The sequence below is a fragment of the Ascidiella aspersa genome, chromosome 6, assembly GCF_963924565.1.
Source record: "Ascidiella aspersa chromosome 6, kaAscAspe10.2, whole genome shotgun sequence".
Taxonomy (NCBI): domain Eukaryota; kingdom Metazoa; phylum Chordata; class Ascidiacea; order Phlebobranchia; family Ascidiidae; genus Ascidiella; species Ascidiella aspersa.
In genome coordinates this window covers 7,779,681-7,800,341 of record NC_139452.1, presented here as the reverse complement: position 1 = coordinate 7,800,341, position 20,661 = coordinate 7,779,681, and the positions used below count along the sequence as shown (strand labels likewise).

At 37.5% G+C, this 20,661-nt stretch overlaps 2 protein-coding genes across 2 annotated transcripts; one reads left to right on the top strand and one right to left on the bottom strand.

The window, feature by feature from the left end:
- Window positions 1–979: 979 nt before the first annotated feature.
- On the top strand, window positions 980–12,063 carry LOC146139451 (palmitoyltransferase ZDHHC3-like). Its single transcript, XM_083391641.1, has 7 exons — window positions 980–1,115; window positions 1,510–1,675; window positions 2,033–2,151; window positions 2,754–2,815; window positions 8,120–8,225; window positions 9,090–9,162; window positions 11,704–12,063. The coding sequence occupies exons 1-7, from the start codon at window positions 1,000–1,002 to the stop codon at window positions 11,908–11,910; spliced, it is 849 nt and encodes a 282-aa protein (XP_083247767.1). The 5' UTR covers window positions 980–999; the 3' UTR covers window positions 11,911–12,063.
- Window positions 12,064–16,945: 4,882 nt separating this feature from the next.
- On the bottom strand, window positions 16,946–20,088 carry LOC146139450 (uncharacterized). Its single transcript, XM_083391744.1, has 2 exons — window positions 19,895–20,088; window positions 16,946–18,901 (listed from the first exon to the last, which is right to left on the bottom strand). The coding sequence occupies exons 1-2, from the start codon at window positions 20,086–20,088 to the stop codon at window positions 18,766–18,768; spliced, it is 330 nt and encodes a 109-aa protein (XP_083247870.1). The 3' UTR covers window positions 16,946–18,765.
- Between the last annotated feature and the right edge of the window lie 573 nt (window positions 20,089–20,661).

Below are 20,661 nucleotides of genomic sequence, written 5' to 3'. Positions count from 1 at the left end.
AGTTCTAAAAACGCATTGATTTAAAGATAAGATAACTTGCATTCAAAGCAATTTTGAAATTCCTCTGCTGAAAAGCACTTCCTGTCTTTTGTAACTTTCCCGTTGTTCGTTACTCCCACGCGCCAAACAGCGACGTACAGCGGTTATGAAAACAGAACATTATGGATAATTTAGAATTTGATAAAACCGTATATTATTGTTTTTGAAATTTTTAAACTGTTTTAGCTAATAAAAATTACAAGTTGTTAATTAAAACTAACATTAATAAAGTAAATTTCTTTGCGGAGTTTTGTGATTTACCATGTCCGTTACGGTTAAATGATTTTATGTAAACAAAAATGAGTAAAATGTCATTCATGAGTGCGTTGCGTAGGTAGGAGTAGGCACTAGAAAATTAATAACCCGACATCGACATGTAGGCTGTAGATAAAGCTTGTTCCGTTTTCAATTTTTTGTTTCAATACGATGAGTACGTTCTGGTTAAACTGGTTTGAAACAATGTACAGTATTAAATTAGGCACTGGTCTACTTTTGACCCACCTAAACCCAAACACTAACTTCCACCCTAAACCAATTAATGTTAGCAATAGAAACCTCCGGACGAAAATGTGGTAGAATTCTAGACCAGTGCCTTGAATTGCATTTATTGGGCCTTTTTTTTACTTTTGCTTTTTTAGGCGAATTCTGATCTATGGTAAATTTTAATGGTAGTTGTTATAGATAGTCAGCAATAGCGTTGTAGTTTTAATAACTATTACTTATCTCTTGCTAAGAATATTCTAAACTGTTTTAAATTAAAGTTAACTGGTTTTGTGCAATATTTGACACATCACATGTTGGAAATCTGTTATGTTTGTGAATAGTTGGATTATTTTTCATTTGTTAGCTATACAGTATGCTCTTTGTTCATTGACAAATTTTGAAATTGTTTGTTTTGTTACAAAACCATAAATAAACAAACAAATTAGGTGTAGAAGAAAGGTGTGCCTGTTTGGCAGGATGGTTTTCCACAGAGACCCATGTGGCATATTTTGTATGCTGTTCACCTACTTACTCATTATTTATGCTGACTATGTTGTGATCCAGCATATAGTTATGAACACACTTGTTGGCAGGTAAGTAAAAAAATGAAATCTAATATGTGCTTCAAATACATACTTAATTACCCTATGCTTTTTTTCTTTTATAATTAGGCAATAAACTCAGAATGAAAACAACCAAAAAATATACCCATTTTGTTTTAATGTTAAATCGAACGGAGCAGGAATCCAATAAGGAAGGGAACGTTCAGTTTTATTGGGTATAGTGGGCCTCATCAATCGTTTAATGTCGTAGCATATTTTTATTTGTGGGAGGTTGACTTCTATGTACCGGTACAATGCATGTTATAGCAAAAATTGCAAATCGAAAACAAAGGGTTTTAATGACCCAACACTTTTGGTATCTCATTTGCAGGTCAACGGATTAACTCATAAGAAAAGCTTGGCTAATTTAAAAATATTTTTTCAGTTTGTGGGGACCAGTCCACGCTGTACTGTTCAACATGGTGATCTTTGCTCTGCTCTATGCACACACAAGAGCAGTGTTCTCTGATCCAGGAGCGGTGCCGTTGCCTGTTGTTCGCGTTGACTTCTCCGACCATCACACAATGAGCAGCAAAGGTCTTCTTGAGCAGGTTTGTTATATTTGTGCTTAAAAAAATTTACATCTGTTCGTATATTTGACTTGGTTTGTATTTTCGTAAAAGTTACTAGTTTTGTGAGAACTAACTTGTTTCACAAAAGTTTGAATATTTATAAACCAATCCGGATTTTTGAGGATTATTCAACTTTAAATACATTAATATATATTTTCTAATTTTATACACTATTTTACGTTTGTTGTTCAGTTAAACAACAAGTAAATTGTGTTTAACCTGGAAAATTTGCTTATAGCATTATCAGCCTGTATTGAATTTTGCTAATGGATTGATTGTCGAGTTTCCTAATTGTAAGTCATTACATGCTACATGGTTGTTATTGATGTTATTTAGAACTCACAGAGTGAAGATTGGACTGTTTGTCAAAGATGCGAAACCTACCGACCACCAAGAGCCCATCATTGTAAAATCTGCAGGCGATGCATCAGAAGAATGGACCACCATTGCCCTTGGTAAGCCCGACAAAGGTTTAATATTGTATTTTGCCCCTAAAAGGTAAAAAAAGAGATTAATTTAGTTACTTTAATGGCATTGCCTGTTAGTAGTGCACATTTTTGGTTTGATTAAAATGCATGACAGATTTTATTGCATGAAAGCCAAAACAGCGACGTACAGCGGTTATGAAAACAGAAGATTATGGATAATTTAGAATTTGATAAAACCGTTTACTATTGTTTTTGAAAATTGTCAAACTGTTTGAGCTAAAAATTACAAGTTGTAAATTAAAACTAACATTAATAAAGTAAATTTCTCTGCGGAGTTTTGTGATTTACCATGTCCGTTACGGTTAAATGATTTTATGTAAACAAAAATTGTATTAAGTTTTTTTAATGACATTTTACGTATACTAACATTTGGAAAGCATTATTGTCAATTTACGTACTAAACGTTAACCAAATAAGCCTGAAGTCAATGATATTTAGTGGTTGGTTTCAATAAGGTGTATCATTTTTTTATTTAATTATTATACCATTACATCTCATGAATGCTCCTACAAATTTAACAAAATAAATAAGTTATGAGACTGAATTGTGGCATTTTCATTTTATCACAGGGTGAACAATTGCATTGGAGAGCTCAACCAAAAGTACTTCATACAGTTTCTGTTTTACACAGGTAAGAGATAATTTTTCCAAAAAAAAGGTTGTGAGTTTGTAAAACTTTGTGCAGTGTTTGCAATTTTTTGGTAAAGTAATAACATAAAAAACTAGATGGAATTAAAACATTCCTAATTAAGTTCCACAAACAAAAGATTTTTGCCCAGTTGTGCCCAATAAAGCCTATTTTCCCTTGAGTGCTGTACAGTGTCAATCCATCCACATGCAGACAGGTTTTGGGAGCACATGTCATTCCCTAGAGCAGCATGTAGCATACTGTGCAAACTCACTTTGCTGCTTAGTCCTGTTAAATTATTGATTGTGTTTATAATATATATGTTGACAGCTAATAAGGCGTGAAACACGCTTTTGCTTTTGAAATCGCAGATAGATTTCAATATTTTGCTCCAATCAATATAGTCAGTTGAATATCTGTTTTAAAAAGGTCTACACCTTTTTGGATGTTTAGATTTTTTTTTATGTGAGTAAATTAATGCTTTCTTTCCAAAAAGCCTTCTTTGCCATTTAAATCTGCGGGCATTTGTATGGTTTTAAAATGCTAGGCAATATGCTTATGTCTGTTTTGCTGGAAGTTGGTTGCCAATTTGTGACCTGTGTGCTCAGTCCACGCCTTTTTGGTGCATTATCCAGCAGTAACTTTGTTAAATTATTAATATATCCCATGAGAGTTGGTCGCACTATTTATGCTTTACCCTTAATGTTGACATTTAGCTAAATGTATCCTTATTCAAGTTCAGACTGGCATGCAAGTTTCATTGAAAAAGTTTTTTTTTAACCCTTTTTTTAGTTAAAATCCTTAAGTTCCTTATTAAATGTTTATGTTGATTATAATGTAATATTTGTACAAGTGATGTACAAAATGTTAAGATTTTTGGGGGAATCATTATGGTATAGCAATAAATGGTGTTTTTAGGATAGTCGTGACACATTGTATGATACAATATTTTGCCTCCTTTTAAAATAGGTATTTTATATAGTTTGGCATTGGACACAGAAAAGCTGGCTAAAAATGTTCAAAACACACCTCGCATAACTGAGAATTTTAGTTGCTTGTTCCATACTTGTACTAACAGCAAAAGAGAGAAACACAGTGGTCTGGTACCAAAAGGGAAGTGCTTCACGTTTTCGCATGATCTGATTGAGAACCTGCCAAAGGCTGCCCTCTGTTCCTTTCAAGCATGTTGCTTTAGTTTTTGTGTGTATGCTGAATATTCCATTGATTCTTACAGTCCACTTGTTAAATAATTCCTAATGCACGTTATTATAATAACCACCAAATAAAGATTTAGCATTCAATACAATTTTACCACTAACTGGGTGAATTAGGATTGCGTGTTTGGTAGTATTGGTCAACACTTACTGCATATGGCTATTTATTGATATGTAATACAGGATTTGTTGTCAATTTGTTTTTAAATACGAATTCGATTGTCTTTGCGATGTCGTTTTGAAACTCAGCTAGAAGTCAAAGGTGTGCAGATTGCACTGTTGTTTTTAAAAATGTAATAACTTTGGTCTCTTGTATTGCTGTAGTTGGGTCAGCCATAACAATGATTCGTCGTTATTTTAAAAGAACGTCGTCCGTGTTTTTAGAGCACGGCAGCTTTGTTCAACCTTAAACCGCAATACGCGAAAAACCGACTGTTACCTTAGTTAAGGTTCGTTCCGTTAGAATACACATCCAGCACAGCGTAACAATTGCCCAATCTCCCGTGTCTACATACCGCGTCCCATATTATGCCTTCCGTATTCCAAGGCGCATTTGGAAGGCGGTGACATCAACAATCTGTCGTTAATTAGCCGCCTTCTTTACCAAGTGGCGTTTGAAGTGACTAAGAGGCGTAAAGAGTGGTTACAAATTGGCCCTTGATTCGTTTGTTGTCGTTTGCTGAGCTCAAACGACAAGGCGTCAGAATTGACTAGGCAGCCATCCTGCGCCTAACAGGAAAAAAACGCGAACATGGCGTGTTTCCTGTTGTTTAAGGAAGATTTTCAGCCAATGGTAACAAGATCGTGTCTTGACATACCAGCCGATCATACGCTGGCCCGACACAACATTAAGGTAGTTTGCTTCAGTTCGCCTTACACCGCATTTATGTAAAAATACTACTTTACTTGGAATTTTGAGCGCGGCACTGCATGACGAAGCGCTACCTTGCGAACTGCGTTTAACACCGATGCAGGATATTTTTTTTGCAAGTTGCCATTTGGTACGTCAACCAAGAGGAAAATTCACGTTTTTCAACGTTTACTTGGGTTGCTTTGGTGGCCAGTGAGAAATTTAGAAACACTTAATATAAAAAGGCGAAATCACGGTACTAATCGCATTGGAGAACTCAGCCAAAAAAAGGAAAAATTACACAACTTACTTTATCAAAATATTATTTTGTAGACCACTGGAGACATTTTTCTGGCACTTTAGTCAGTTAAAAGAAATCGACGATTTCGCTTAGAGAGCAAAATTTGAAACTGAATCACTTACATGAGCTTTTTTATAAATAAAGACAAAAAATCTAAATAGTCAAAGTTTTCCGCATTTTATAACTTTCTACTGGGCCCTGTATCGCCGTTATATTGCAGCAACATTAAAGCTGCCTAACTTTGCGTTTGTGTACAGGAGCCAAAAATCAATTTACCGCCACATTAAATATAGTGTCTGGAAAGTTACCATGGACATTAAAAACGACCCGTAACGCGTTTACGACGACTGATACAACTGTTGGCTGTTGGCTAATACGCAAGAGATTGGCCAACGACTTCACTGACAAAACTGGCAGGTGTAAGTAGCGAGTCGGGGCGCAAGCGCTCGCAGCAAGCCCGCATTTGATTGCTTGCCACGCCATTGATTTAATCTGGTAATTAGCGGCCTGGTGGGACCGTTTCTTCTGCAGAGCGCTGCTGCCGAGTTTGACCTTTCCCCTTTGCTTTTGTAGTTTTTCTCTCGCGTCGTCGCATGCCACGTACACTTGCAAACCCGATCGGCAAGCTGTCGTATAAAAAACAGCGCTGCCTTGGTTAAATACAGCAATCTTTTTGGCTTTGGCGGTGTTTTGCCCATTATTGTAAACAAGTAATTTGCAAAGTATCTTAAATCCAAGTCAAGCCATTGTTAATAAATAAAGTCCCGGCCGAAATCATAACCTAAGCAAGTGAATTCAAATTGCCATGAAAAGCAAAGTTAACTTATTGAAATGAGTAAATTCGTTCCATTCCAATCGATATTTTGCATAGCAAACACAAACAACATAACAAACAGCAAGCAGTATTGTTATGTATAAAAATTGGGTTAGATAGACAATTTTTTTGCAAAAAGTGTTTAGAAACGTACTTAAGATTAATATAATTCTAGACAAATAAATTTTGTAATTTTTTTTGTAAAAAGTTAAGTCAGTTAGCCAAAAAAAACTCAGTCAAGTTAAGTCTTAAATTGAGTGACTTGAGTGCACTTTAAAAAAGTCTTTGACTTAAGTGATTACAACACTGGTAATGTTTCATGGACTTTAAATCGTGTCTTGCTTTCACGTTAATACACTGTTGTCATAGTTGAGGTAATTTGGCCGTTTCGTTTGTCAGTAGCTCTTCAGCTGTTCGTTTAGCGACCAGGATTGTGTAACGAACCACGAACGAAATTTTGTAGTCGATATATACCAATTAATATAATAACTGCTGGAAAATCGGCCATAATCCACAAACCCAGGAAATTCGATTCGTTTGTCGAAATGGTTTCAAGCATGATCAATAACGGACGTCATGAATGTGACAACCGCGTGTTCCGCTTTTGGACAAGTCCGTAACAGCTTTTGCTGTTCGCTTTTGTACGACTGTACGTTCTATGTCTGAATGCAAAAGCGAGTTTTGCGCATTGGATCATTTGTTTCGACCCTTAATTGGTTCTCAAACAAACTCCCTATCGCAGTGTATCTTAAACTATGTGCCAAAACGTTTATAATTTTTGAAATGACTTCTTTGTATTCTAATCAGACAAGCAAGCAATACCTATGCGTGGATGCAAAATCCGTATTTTCACATTGAACCAGTTGTTTCGAGCCTTGGTTTTAAAACTGGGTTCCCTGTCGGATTATTTCTGAAAAACGTTTGTAATTTATCTTCTAAAAAACGTTTGTAATTTATCTTCTAAAAAACGTTTGTAATTTATCTTCAAAGAAACGTTTGTAATTGGTCTTAAAAACGTTTGTAACAGACATGCAAGAAATGTCCAACGAAACTTTGTACAACGAAACGTTTTATTTAACGAAGTATTTTGCCCTGAGTAAGGGTTTTGGACGTAATGACTTTACTCTGGTGCAGATTAATTTGGGTGTGGCATTTTTTCTTCGACTTCCCTAAACATTAACCGCACCTTAAGGTTGCACCGAATACCGGAAAGCATAAACAATGGCTCACGGATGAAGTTGCCAGTCAAAGGCAAGTGCTTGCAATGTTCAGACTTTCATAACACCCCGACTTCTAACTGGCTCGTTAACGCAAATTTCGACGTCGTTACTCCCTTTCAGTTGGAAAGATCAAAGAAGTCAAAATTGTTTAGTGTCCACTTCCTTTTACCTAGGATGATCAAATAGTCAAAATTGTGTAGTGTAAAAAAACAAGTATGTAAGTGCAGACATTGTGATTTGCTCATCAAACAACACCTCTGTTTCAACTTTTAATACAATTAACCCTACTGTTTGAATTCATTTACTGGCAAATAAGCAATCCAATCTGTTCTATAAGGCGTTGCAGGTTACGCATAGGTCGTTGGAAAGGAATATGCCGTTTGGGAAACACAACAGAGTCGGTTTGGGCGGTCAAGCGATAGAACAGAATGCCTCAAAATTAAAGTCGATCGCATCTGAAATGGCTATTAAAACTGGCGTATGTCGTCCGTTTTGTACTTTAGTTGGACAGTTGATGTCCGAATCAGACTTTAACACTTATAGGATTTTTAACTATAACGTGTTGCAATTAGATTACTTCAAACAATTGAAATCTTTTCGTTTTCATTTTTTTAATATTATTGTCTTTGCAAGAACTTCGAATAAGCTTAATTCGGAAATAGAACTCCACCACAATATGTTAAGTTCAGCTTGCAAGCAATTCAAATAAAAATGAAAATATTTGTTATATAAAGGTTGCGTGTTTTTATTGAAAACTGAAATCACCTTGAACATCGGTAAAATCGAAAAAAAATTTAATGACGAAACAGTAAAGTCGTAATGTCGAATTTGATACGAGAACTATATCTGGTTATTTAAGTCCGCCCCCACCCTGCTAAACTCTGTAACACAACCTTATTTCCGTGCAGGGCTTCTGTGCGTTTACGCGCTCGGTCTCAACATTTCCGGGTGGGTTTGGATGTTCTCTGGCAACCGGCATAGCAACGCGGATATTCTCTCCAAGAGATCCTCCGTGTAAGACAATTTTAACGCACATTTTGTTTTAACTTCTACTACTAGTTTGTTGGCAGTTTAGTATAGATGTTTAAAGATTTGCCACAATTGATTTAATACGTATTCTACAGTTATTGTAGAGTAGGTATTCTACTGGTTGTGATAACAGTGGTCAGTGACCCAATATTTAAATTTAATCTTTTTAATTTTATTTGTTAAATAACTTAAATAAAAACACACGTATGGATTACTCAACTCAGAAGCGTTATTCCCTTTCAATACAGATTTCCTATTTGCCAACGCACGGCATGGATTTGCCTCCCGGCGATGTGTAATTACTCTAACTGTAATTAATGGTTAAAAAGTCGAACATGCCTTCACCCGTAACACATTAAAATCTATCACAGTATATCTAGCGCGAAATTATTTATACGACCAGATTGAGAGACCAATAAAACCAAAAGCGCAATGTGTCTACTAGGGAATAAACCTAAACCCGTCGGAATAAGACCAAACCCTATCATCAAAAGGCCCGAACCCGTACGAATGAGTCATATGTCAACCACAATCAGCTTAATCACCTAAATATCATTTAAAATCGGATAAGTAGGATACGAGACGATTGGGCGCCGCTGTTTTAGCACCGAACTGCTTGATCTTTGTTTGGTTATAGCGGAATTAATATGTGAGATAGGAAATTGAATTAGGAATAAAATAATAAGTGAATTTAGTAACCACAGTTAGGTGTGGGGTTCGTTGAGAGGTTGTTTAAATTTTATGGTTCAAGGTATATTCCGATGTAGGTTTTACTGTTGATCTAATCCCGGTTTATTCCGAATTTAAATGGTCACTGACCTTGTATTTTAAACTTTCTATTATTTACAGTGCTCACGGAATTGGACTTTGCATCGAATCGGTTCTCTTCGGCCTCTTCGTGATCGTCATGATATTCGACCAGGTAAACTTGTCCGCTCTAGTGTTAGACCAGTGCTTGTCAAACTTTTTTGGAACAGTACACGCTTTTACGTTTACTGAAGAACTTGTACACCCCAGTCCACGCAATTCACTGAACTTATCGAAACACACACCCCGTTGTACTGCAAAACGAATTATTAATCGTTATGAAGAACTAGTTAGTACCGCACAATAATGATTCTATCAAGCGAAATGTTTGGTTATGATGTCACAAATAGAATATAGTATCTTACAAGGTACGCATAAGTACATGTTTTGCCATGTATTTATAGTACAATATACAGTCAACCTGGTTATAAACCTGTTATTTATTATGATATCTCATCATAGGCTTATTGCAATGCGGTATCATGAACACCCCAGTACACCCCACCAATGTTTAACAATTCCGCTACTCCCTGGGTTGTACAATACACCACTGTGTTAGACAACGCCCCAGCAAAATCACGCTTTTCCAGCTAAACCGAGCCGAACTGCTGATCGCATATTCCTCATTTTTAATTTGGCGTCGATCTGTTTTGAACGCTATTTAAGGTCACAGACGGAAACGTTTGTCGTTCTTGTTGTGCTCCCTACGGCATACTGTTTCCGGCCACTGCTCCAGCAGCCCGGTTTTGAGCGAACCATTGATTACTTTTCTCGCCGGTTAGGGCCGATTTTTTTTCTCGACGTTTAGGACATACAAGGGCTTGTTTAGGGCAAATAGAGGATGCAGGTGGCACTGTATAAAGACAAATTGTATTTGATTCTCAACAAGCTTTCGCACAACTGTGCTTCATCAGGTCAAAGTATATTTAGGGCAAATGTATCCAATAAAACATTCAGTTAAAAAATACATACACACGTAAGCGGCAAAATCAATAGTGGAAATAGAAATATAGTGAATATTAACATTTTTAGTATTGGCCTGAGCCTTGTTCTGATCTACCCAGTAGGATTTTCCGAATTATGTAATGGTCGCAAATTATTATTGTAACATTCCTCTTATTGCCCTTTGCTCTTAAAACGCTCGTAAATTAGCAATATGCTACTCGGTAAACACCCGGTCAAATTGCAGATCGAACAAGCGTTAACAAAATTTCGGCGGCCGAATTTTCGTCAAGAGCATTTGGTCTTTTCCGCCCGTCAGGCCGGCCATGTAATTGGGGGGCCCTTTCATTTCTGGCTATGTTACAAGGCGCATACCTCTGAGTTTTAGTGTATTTTCGCAAACCACATTTTTCAACCACACACGTTAAAAATTAAATTTTCGTGAGTTTTAAACCGAAGCTTTTGTGATTGGGCGATTGTTACCCGTATTATAAAATGTATTTCGCTCCAACTCCTATAATCCACAACAGGAATCCTCTTCATTTAACAACTTAAACGAGGCGAGAAGTTGAATCAAAGCAGTCAGTAGCCGTTTTTTTTTTTTAATTTTCCTACTTCAATGCCTCGTTTAGGGCAGCTTAGTTAAATCGCTCCCCATCACAAAAGCGTTAATCGGCCAGAAGCACTCACAGCTTTGTCCTCGTTGTTCGTCACAAACGGCCACACACGGGTGTTCGACATTTGCGCATTCCTGTTGTGATGTCATAAAGGCCTGTTTGCATACGCCCAGTTTAAAAATAAGTTCGTTTTCTTGAGTCTTTAGGCTGTTGGACAAAGGCAGAGAAAACGCCCAATGGCGAACTATTCCTGTTAAAAATCCTTCAAATGGACAAATATGTATTGATAGGTGAACTAGAAATATTTTATTAAAGTTTTGTGTACCAGTGTGGTGAACAAATCATTTCAAAATCACTTATGTCCCAGTAAAGTTATTTGTAAAATAACTTAAGTCCAGGTCAAGTCAATTGGAATAAATAACAACTCAGGTCCTAGTCAAGTTATTGTCGTAAAAATTTAACGTTAAACTAATGAAATTGGTAACTCGTTCAATTATGAATAAATCAACTACAAAACAACAAAAATTTAACATATATCAAGCTAATTATGTTTTGTGCAAAAATTGAAACAAGCAACCCAATTAAAAAATTTGCATAATAAAACACTTCGTTTCATTTGTTCAAAAAACTTAAGTCAAGTCAAGTCACTTTCCCCAAACGAGTTATTTCAAGTCATATAACTTCAGTGCACTTCATTCAATGATTTTTTTACTTCTGCAAATCCCGACTGGGAGGTCACTGATTTGTAACATTTCAAAAAAAAAATTCCCCTTCCAAAAAAAATTATGCCGATAAAAATACTTGATATATTTAAAAATAGATTCATTTTGTCCAGGTAAAAACAATTGGGTACACTATGCACGGATCTGTAACTTGATAATGAATTGCAAAGCCAAAAAGATCGAGTAAATCGATATCATTTTGATTAAGACGTTTCGATACGAACTTGTATTAACTTCAATTGAAGAAGCTCGTTTCGAAACGTCTTAATCAAGATGATGTCGATCTACTCAACCTTTTTGGCTTTGCAATTCTTTCTAAAAACAATCGGTTTTATAAAGAGAAATGACCCCGTTTTTGTGTTGTTTTTTTTTCAGTTCTCTTCTATCTTTGGGGACGAGACCGGGGTGGAGTACACGATCCATCGCAGTCGCCGCATGAAGCCCCCGCGCCCCAAAAAGCCCCGGATGGCCCTCCTGCGCGAGGTTTTCGGCCATGGCCCGGTCTTTCTCTGGTTCATCCCCTGCACGAGCCCGGGCGGCGCCACGACGCGTCCTCTGACGTCAGGAAGCTATGACGTATGACGTGTGACGTATATGAGACGTGTACGCGCGCCCTTCTGCGAACCGAACACCCATTTTCGTACATTTCGTTTTCGCCTGTTGAAATTGCATTTCCTGTGTCTGGCGACGTTTTTGGCTATTTTACGTGGGGGTGCTACTGTTTTTGTTTTGTTTTTTTTTGACACCCCCGTTTAAAAAGTGCTTTTGTCCTGTCTAAACGACATAAAAATTTTGAAAAAAGTCACAGTTTTCTGTAAACTCGTTTGGAACCATATAAGGGTTCACGTGCGCTTTTATCCATTTGCGTTTTATTTATTGTCCGTCGATTTTTCCGTGACGTTATTAACATTACACAAAAACAATTAATTTTACATTGGTGACTTACCAATCCTTTTGTGGAGCAAACGCCAAGTTTAAAGCCGACGTCTGCCTAAGGATGCTACTTTGTCGACTGAGCCCCAATGGAATTCTAGTGTCGCACTGTGTGCTCTGTGTTGTAAATGTTACCTCTTTGTTTCTTGCGAAAAGCAGAATATTTATGAAAGAAGTGCTATGTTAAGTCGGCGGCAATATTTCGTCTGCGGCAATATTTCAAGTGGGCAATAAATCGTTTAAAGTGGCACCGTTCCATTTTGCAGAACGCGTATTTTGCCTGTATTGATTGACTTTGCGCGCCGCCTTTCAGCTATAATTTATTAATGGCGACACGGATGTTTGTTCATTTTTTATTATTGTATAGTATTGGTGTTTGCTGCGCTGCAATTTTAGAAAAACACATTTTCTACCCCGTGTTGGTGCAATTGCCCAACAGTACGAGTTTTGGGCCGAATAAGATTGCTTTCCGCTTGTAACATCGCCTTGTTAACACGCTAAAGTGAAAAGTCCGGCGGTTTTGAGCCAAACCTGCATTTTGTTTGTTTGACGCGTTCCATTTTGTTGTAAAATGACATTTGTGTTTTATAAAGTAAAAATATTTTCGCGTTAAGTTCTGTTACGTCAGTTAGGACTAAACGTTACCGATATCTTGAACTTACCTATAAATGCGGAACTTATTTTAACATCGGCGGCAATACGCTTATGAACGTTTGTGTTACAAAAGTTCGTTTTCTGATCTTTACGTATTTCTTTGGTCACCTATTGCATTTGTGAAACATTGCTTTTGCGTTCAGTTAAAGTTATTCGTAACAATTTTGTTCGCTAAATTTCAGCAGAGAAACTTGAACCTCTCTTCCATTTAAGCGCCGACTGTGCTTGATAAATTTAACATGACGGCTCAGAGGCTTCGCTATGCGAAACAACATGTTTTTCGTTTTTGCAAAAGAGTTACTGTCTGTCAGTAGTGGGAAAATTTATATATCTTTAATTCGGCAGGCGAAGTACTTTAGCACCAATGTTCATGTATGTAAACTCATTTTCTTACCTTAAGTATTTACCGACCCCAAATATAGTTCCATTGTTCTCCACCACTAATCGTATAAAAACAAAGCACTTGAAATTTACACTGCTTTAAACAATTGTTACTTATAATTTTATGACATTCCGAACTGCAGAGTGTCTGTTTATGGTTTGATGATGAATATTTTTGAGCAACAAATATTTTGATTTCAACAGTTGAATGTGTTTGGTTTATCTTATATTCGTTTACTGTGTTGCGTTCGTGTGTCGGTTAAACTTGCTACTGTGCTTAAGTTACGCTGCTTCGCTTTCTGTGGTAAGAGCCTTTATTTCAAAACTTGGGCTACGGTGTAATACGCGATGTGGGCTGTTCAAGTGTTTTATCCATACTGTTGAAATATGGAAAGTTAAGGTCTGGATTTCAAATCCATTCATGGACATTATATCGGTCTACGAAGGAATAACTGCTGAATTAGTTGTAAAGTAACACCACAAGGATTTTATCTTTCATTCATCTACTAATCCACCTAATTCAGCCATGGGTCGAATGTTTATTGGCTGACTGATGGAGTGTTTGGCTGCACTTGGTGCGTTAATTTCACCTCTGCCATTTCATAACGTTTGACGCCCAGTAAAACTTCTGGTGCTACCCAGCATTTTCAAAAACATATAGATTAAAAGCTCACTTTGCGTTTTTGTAAGTATTGCCCGCTTGCTTCGTCTTTAGTTAGTGTTACTTGTTCTCTTTTTTTGTTTTCTTTTACGCTTCGCCATGTAAAGCATATTCGTATCAACATGACACCGAATTATGTTATTTGTTGTTTCTGAGTGCTTTTAAATGCTTGCTAGTAGGGTTGCAAAAATCCCGGGAATTTTCAGAGCCGAAACTTTCCATGGAAATTTGGGGAATTTTGGGAAATTTTCGGAAACTTTTAAAACAATCTTAGTTTGATATTGAAACAGGAAAATAATGGCCTTATACTGTTTAGATTAAAAGTACTATGTATAACTAAAATACTTAAGAACATGCAAACACATGGTTTAGTTTATTAACTGCAAAACTGAATCATCACTAGGGCCCGCCAAAGTCAATAAAGTCAACAAAAATTTTTTAAGGATCTCATCTGTCCACGAATCAAAGAATAAAGTTGTTTTCAGCACCTAGGGGACTGTTTTCAAGAAGTTTATAGGTCAAAATAAAGTTAAAATTTACAACAAAGTCAACATTTTCAATAAAGTCAAAATTTGTCACATTTTGGCTTTTAAAAAAGTTTTTATGTTTCTTAAGAGTAACTTTTGTAAAAAATGTGGAAGAATTGTAAATCAGGAACTGCGACACAATTAAACCATAATAACCCATAAAAGCAAGAAATATGTCACAATGCCCACTAGGATCAGCAGTAACTTTTATCGCAAATTGTCCATTTTTTTCATTCATTGTTACGGGATCTGAAATCGACAAAATATTATGTTTGAGCAACTGGCATCAATTGAAGGAAGAACTGTGGTCTCTACAAATAAGCAATTTCGTTAAGTCAAAATTTAATAAAAATAAGGTTAAAAAAATTGTTTAGGTAAAAATAAAAATGGCCCTAATCATCACCAATCTGTTTTTTTACAAACAAAAACAACACCGACCGGTCTGGGCCAAATTATCCCCAGCGTAAGGTAGCTAAATTTTTAACAATTGTTGTTTTGTAAGGTACAAAGTCGTTGTACAAGTTGCTAGGGGTTAGCATCTCCTGCCGCTCATCTAGAAATGCTCAAGATAGGTTTTAAATATTTTTTTCTGGTTGATTAAATATTTAACAAATGTTTTAAACATACCTAATTAATGCCAAATTTGAAAATTCCCAATAATGTTCCCATTATTCCCGGAAAATTTCCAGGAAAGTTTCCAAAATACCCGGGAACTTTTCAACCCTTTACAACCCTACCTGCTAGGTCACTGAAGGTGTGTGTTCGTTAGCGAAGGTTTAACCCGAAACAGAAAGTTATTCGGTATCTCACGCTTATGAAAATATATTTGTAGTAGTGTCCCGACTTACATTAATTCATAACAAGCATTGGAAAACTTTTGGGCCCACTACTATTCACGGATCTGTAATTTAGCTTGATAATAATGATGTGCAAAGCTAAAAGTGTCGAGTAAATCGATGCTCTGACTATATAGAAACTCTGAATAATAACAATTGCGACCCACCATATTATAAGCGATGCTATAATTACTTCTTAGTCACTTTAAGTGAAGATGATACAAGTTCGTTACGAAACGTCCTTATCAAGATGATGTCGATCAACTCGACCTTTAGCTTTGCAATTCATGATGGAAAACTACTTTTGGACAAATATGGAATCGGTGTTATGGATGTGTCCGATAGTGTCGGATCGGAGTCAATATTCCCGGATGCAAGGGGTAGTTAAGATACTCGCCGATAGAAGGGTGACATCAGTGCCAGTTCAACTGCAAACGAATTTCGTCGTTTCAGCCAATCTACCATGAGCGTTTTCTACGGTAAGGGTATTTGAATTGAGAAAAAATATCATTGACACTAAAGGTATTATATTTTATTAGCGCTAAACCATTTTTTGTTAACCTGGAAAACAACAGATGCTTTGGAAAGACTTACGGAAACTCGCCAGCCTGATCAGGACAATAGTGCAAGCATACCCAGGCTAGCAAAACAACTAGCCTGTGGTGAGGTTCCAACTCGCGAGCTCAGGGTAATACCGGCACCGTGACTCTACCAACGGAGGTACACAGGCTCAGAGGAGAGCACGTTGAGAAACAAGTATAGCACCATTTTCTGCTGCATCCTGATCGCATTGTGTGTATGTATGTTTCAACCTGGAAAACGACTTTTTCCGCAATAGTTTAATTATTGGACTATGGCAGTTGCATTATTAGGTATTGGATCAGTGTTTCAAATTGATAAAAGGCGTAACATTTGACTTTGTACAAAATTAGATTTATTAAACTCTTTTGTGTTGTCTAAATTCTAGCCTAATTTTTTACAGGTGGACCGATGTTTGCCACGTGTTAACCAAAAACATTATTATGTAATAGGGCTGCGGAGACGTTTTAAAACAAAGTGAGTCAGACTGTGGCAAAAAAAAAAAGTGGAATCCGACTTCGCCGAGTCCGGTTGCGGCTTGGCAGCCTAGATTTGTCCATTGTGACCAAAAATGTCAACTAGTTTCCTGAAAAATATACTTTTCAATATACGGATCAAGAACAAAGCTGTAACAAATCGCTTGCTTGCCGATAACTTTTATTCAGGGGGGCTGCGCCCAAAACGCTGTCGCTTGCGTATCGCACAGAGGGGGCATCCCCCGAAACAATGATAGAGATCTAGCGTGGCTGGCGGCAAAAAACAACGACAAAAGTAAAAAGCGAGTGCGAGAATTGCGGAATTAACGCTTTAAGCACGGGATCGATCTACCGTTAATACCGATACATTTGAGGCGATAAAAGGTAAGCACAACAATTAAACAACAAAGAAAACAGGCGCGATTTGCAGGGTTAGATTGCGGAAATCTCCACTCGGGAAAGAAAGCATTAAAAACCCGCAGCGTAAAAAACTTCTGGTATGCATGGAATACCAAATCTAAACCGAAAAACGGACAATTATTTGAATTAAAATCAGTGAAATTATTTTCTCAGTTTGTTCAATACCAAATTCTAGGTCTATAACACCATAACGCCTATGGCTCTGGTTCTATAATAAAATCTACTTTTTTAGGGTTGCGCTTTGATAAAACGGTCATATGGCAACGATACTGTCGTTTTCAACACTTTACACGAAATGCGGATCGTTAAAGCCGCGAAAAAGAAAGCGAAAGAAACAAATTTCGATAAAACCGTGGCGATTTTTTACATCGACAGAACGATATTTTTATATGACCCCGAAAATGAAAAGCGTTTTTTCCCTAGAAATCGTAAAGATAAGTAGGCAACAGGTTAGTTAACAACGGTCACCAGCAAAAAATAAGCTCAATGCTGCGAAATTTTAAGTAAAAACTTAATGTAAAATTTCTCGAAAACTATATCCGTTGACAGAGACCGCATACCTGGTTCAAGGTGAAGGTGTTATTAGAATATGTATTCTTTCATATACGACTTTTTAAGCAAAATATAGGATACCTACTAAAGTTACACTTTCGACTTTTTCCTGGATTTGAAATTTTGTGTAAAATACTGATCGACGTTTAAAAGACACGAAAGTAAAACCACATGCGTCTATTTTATAAACGCACGAAGTAATTCAGCTTGAATAAAATCTCGTAAAAGAAAATAAATCATAAACTTTTCTTAAAATGAAAATCTTGAATAAATTTGATTGATTAAATGAGTGCAAGAGTAGCGAAATGACATGAAGTCAATGAGATTTGCCACGAACTGCCATGGATCGTAATATTGATATTGATTAAGGAGCAACAAGTCTTAAGAATATTCACTATTAATTAATGAAACTAAAGAAATCAAGCGTAAGCGCGCAAAATGCCAGAAGGTGCTGGCGTTTCACTTCTTGTCGAAAGGGGGATTGCGCGTGTGATGTCACAATGCTATATCCAGGGGGTACAATTTCGTGGTCGGGGAGGTCATCAGGGGGGCGGGGCGAAACTGGGACGTTCCACAACGGAATATACAGAAAAGATACGAGAGAGCGATTTGCGAAAAGCTTTGTAACCAACGTTAAGTGCTTACAAGGAGAAAGAGAAAACGGCGGCGAAAATCGAGACAACGAAAAATGTATGTTCGCCGAAAAGTCGACTTTTGTGCGCGAACACGCAGACACACACACGCACGCGGGGACAATTGCATGAAACTTCTTCGCAGTTTGAAAAACGGTTAATAACGTAAAGCATCTGGTTGCGACCGCATGGGTTCAAGTCTAAGCAAACCGACCTTCTGCAAAACAAACAGCTATAAGCTTCGAAAAATTAGAAAAACAAAAATCACGAAAAATGGCCCTCAACCCTCTAACGGCGTCTAGGCTTCGTGCTTTTAAAGAACTCCGAGTCGACGATGCTAACAACTTCATCCCAAGGGGTTTAAAGGGAAAAGGGCAAAATAATTGGGAAAAAACAACCCGCGCCGGAACAGTAACTACAGACAAGCGTAGCGGTTCGATTAAGATTAGTTAAACTGGCAAAGGACACAATACTGTCAAAAAAAAAATTGAAAAATCAAATGTTGCCGAAAGATTGGAAAAGGTACAAAAAGGCATACTATAAACGCACGAGGGTCTGTCCGCTATACGTGGCTATCGCTCGAAGCATTTCAACAGAATTTTGCTCGCAAGCACAACTTTATAAACTGATTTGCATTCGCAAAAAGACAAAACGGTTTTCACCAACACGCAAAGCCATGAAGCCCAACCCATCTGATAAAACGATAAAAATCGTTGTTTCCTCAACGAAAACCAATCCTTTCGATTTGTTCCGTGTCCGCCTCAATCAAGAAATCGACGCACGTTGCTAGAACTTCACCGATGAAATGTCGAAGGCTTTGTTCTTTGAGGTGGGGCTGAGTAGGGGGTGATAGCGGCGCTGGGGCGAGCGGGAAATCCCCAACGACGCGCCGCACGTCAGGATGGCCGGGTCGCTGTTGCCTCTGTGATGTCACAAGCGGGTTGACGTCAGTCGTGAAACATTTACGGGTTTCGCCAAAGAACGCCGTATCCATGTGCGCTAAGTCGAGACTTATACAGGGTTTAAGTTTATGGTTGGTAAATGTAGAAATGTTTAGCTAATATGAGCAATAGAGAGACCGCATAACCGGTCAAGCCCTTCTTGGCTTGGACATCTTTTTTTTCATGTTATTAAAGTTAAAAAAACATTGTTTTTCAACATTTGATTTGATTCTCTGATAAAAGTTTTTCGTCACCTTTTAAACTATAAACCACGAGTGTAAAGGAGGGTAAATTAACGTTATGCCCATACAACCTCTTAAAGCAGTGTTTCTCAACCGATGGGTCGCCGACTGCAAAAGTTTTACATGGCTAGAATTAATGAGACTGGTTCGAAGCACAATTTCTTCGAAACTTGAGAAAATGCGAAAGCAATACGGGGACACGGTGCATATTAATGAATTGTTTAAAGCTCTTCTATTACTTTTTTTGCTGATACTTCAAGCTTACATAAAGTTCAGTGAAATAAATAATTACTTACGCTTTGTTTTTTGGTCGGGCGAGAATAGCTTGACAAACACTGCTTTAAAGGGCCAGTAAGGTTACGAATCGCTGTATAAGACAGCTGATAAGATATTTCTAACCAACCGGCAGAACTTTACTTTAAATTAGAAAAACGCCAGACAGCCGACTATGGTCGTTTAAGGCACAAGAAAACAGCACACCACTTCTACCACCGACGTTTTACAGCTACTACCGGAGAGAACAATCTACTCGCAAAAGAACCCACAGGAACCGCAGATAGTGGAACGTTAAAAAGACTTTCTGTTAGACAAAATACTCAACGAGGTACAAGAGATGCTCGTGTGTTAGATGGTTGACAGCAATTTGAAAACACGCGCTGTTTTTAGTAGTCAGCTTTACGACGGACAAGTAAATGTGAAACTGTCAAAAGGACCATGCAAAACAACACTCACACATTGAAAGAGGGCATGCTGTCGTTCATAAGAGTGGAGCTCCCACTCTCTTTTGCCTTCTTCTGTCTCGTCAGGAAGCATGCGCCCTGTGATTGGCTGAGCCCGCGTCCAATAGCAATGGCGCGATTCGGTGACGCGTGACACAATTGGTGGTGGATGTTGAAAGGTGGCGCCACGATGTTGGGAATGCACATGCGCGTCGTTCGAGTTTACAGGAAAGTTTGTAATTCATTGCGCTTTCGAGCATATTTTGTATATGCCCTCCAAATTTAATTAAAGTTTACAAAAATCAAGATAATGATAACAGAACACAATTGAAAGATATTTAATAATTAACCTTACTATGTCGTTGTTATTTTGCGAGTACATATTAAAAATTCGCAAAAACTATCGCATCGAGATTCGAAAACGTTAAAAAAAAGCAAAAACCCCGTAGATTAGGCTGACTGTCCCAATGTACCACGATAAACATGAAAAACGTGAAACGACACCAAGCAAAAAATGCGTACAACGATAACAACAGCGACGCCCGACCTTAGTCGCGTCACCATGCCGAGTATTGCGTCACAATGAAGGAGTTTTGAAACATGCTTCCACCCTTTTTTCTACGACGAAGACGAGGAAATGCATTCATTCTGACACCGATAAAAGAAAAAGATGCCCCGACCACCGAATTAAACTAGGGGCTGGATTGCCCCCTTTTAGTTTAAGGGGTAATCTTAGAGAACAAGTAAAAGCAACAGAAGCGATCATAAAATATTTTTTTA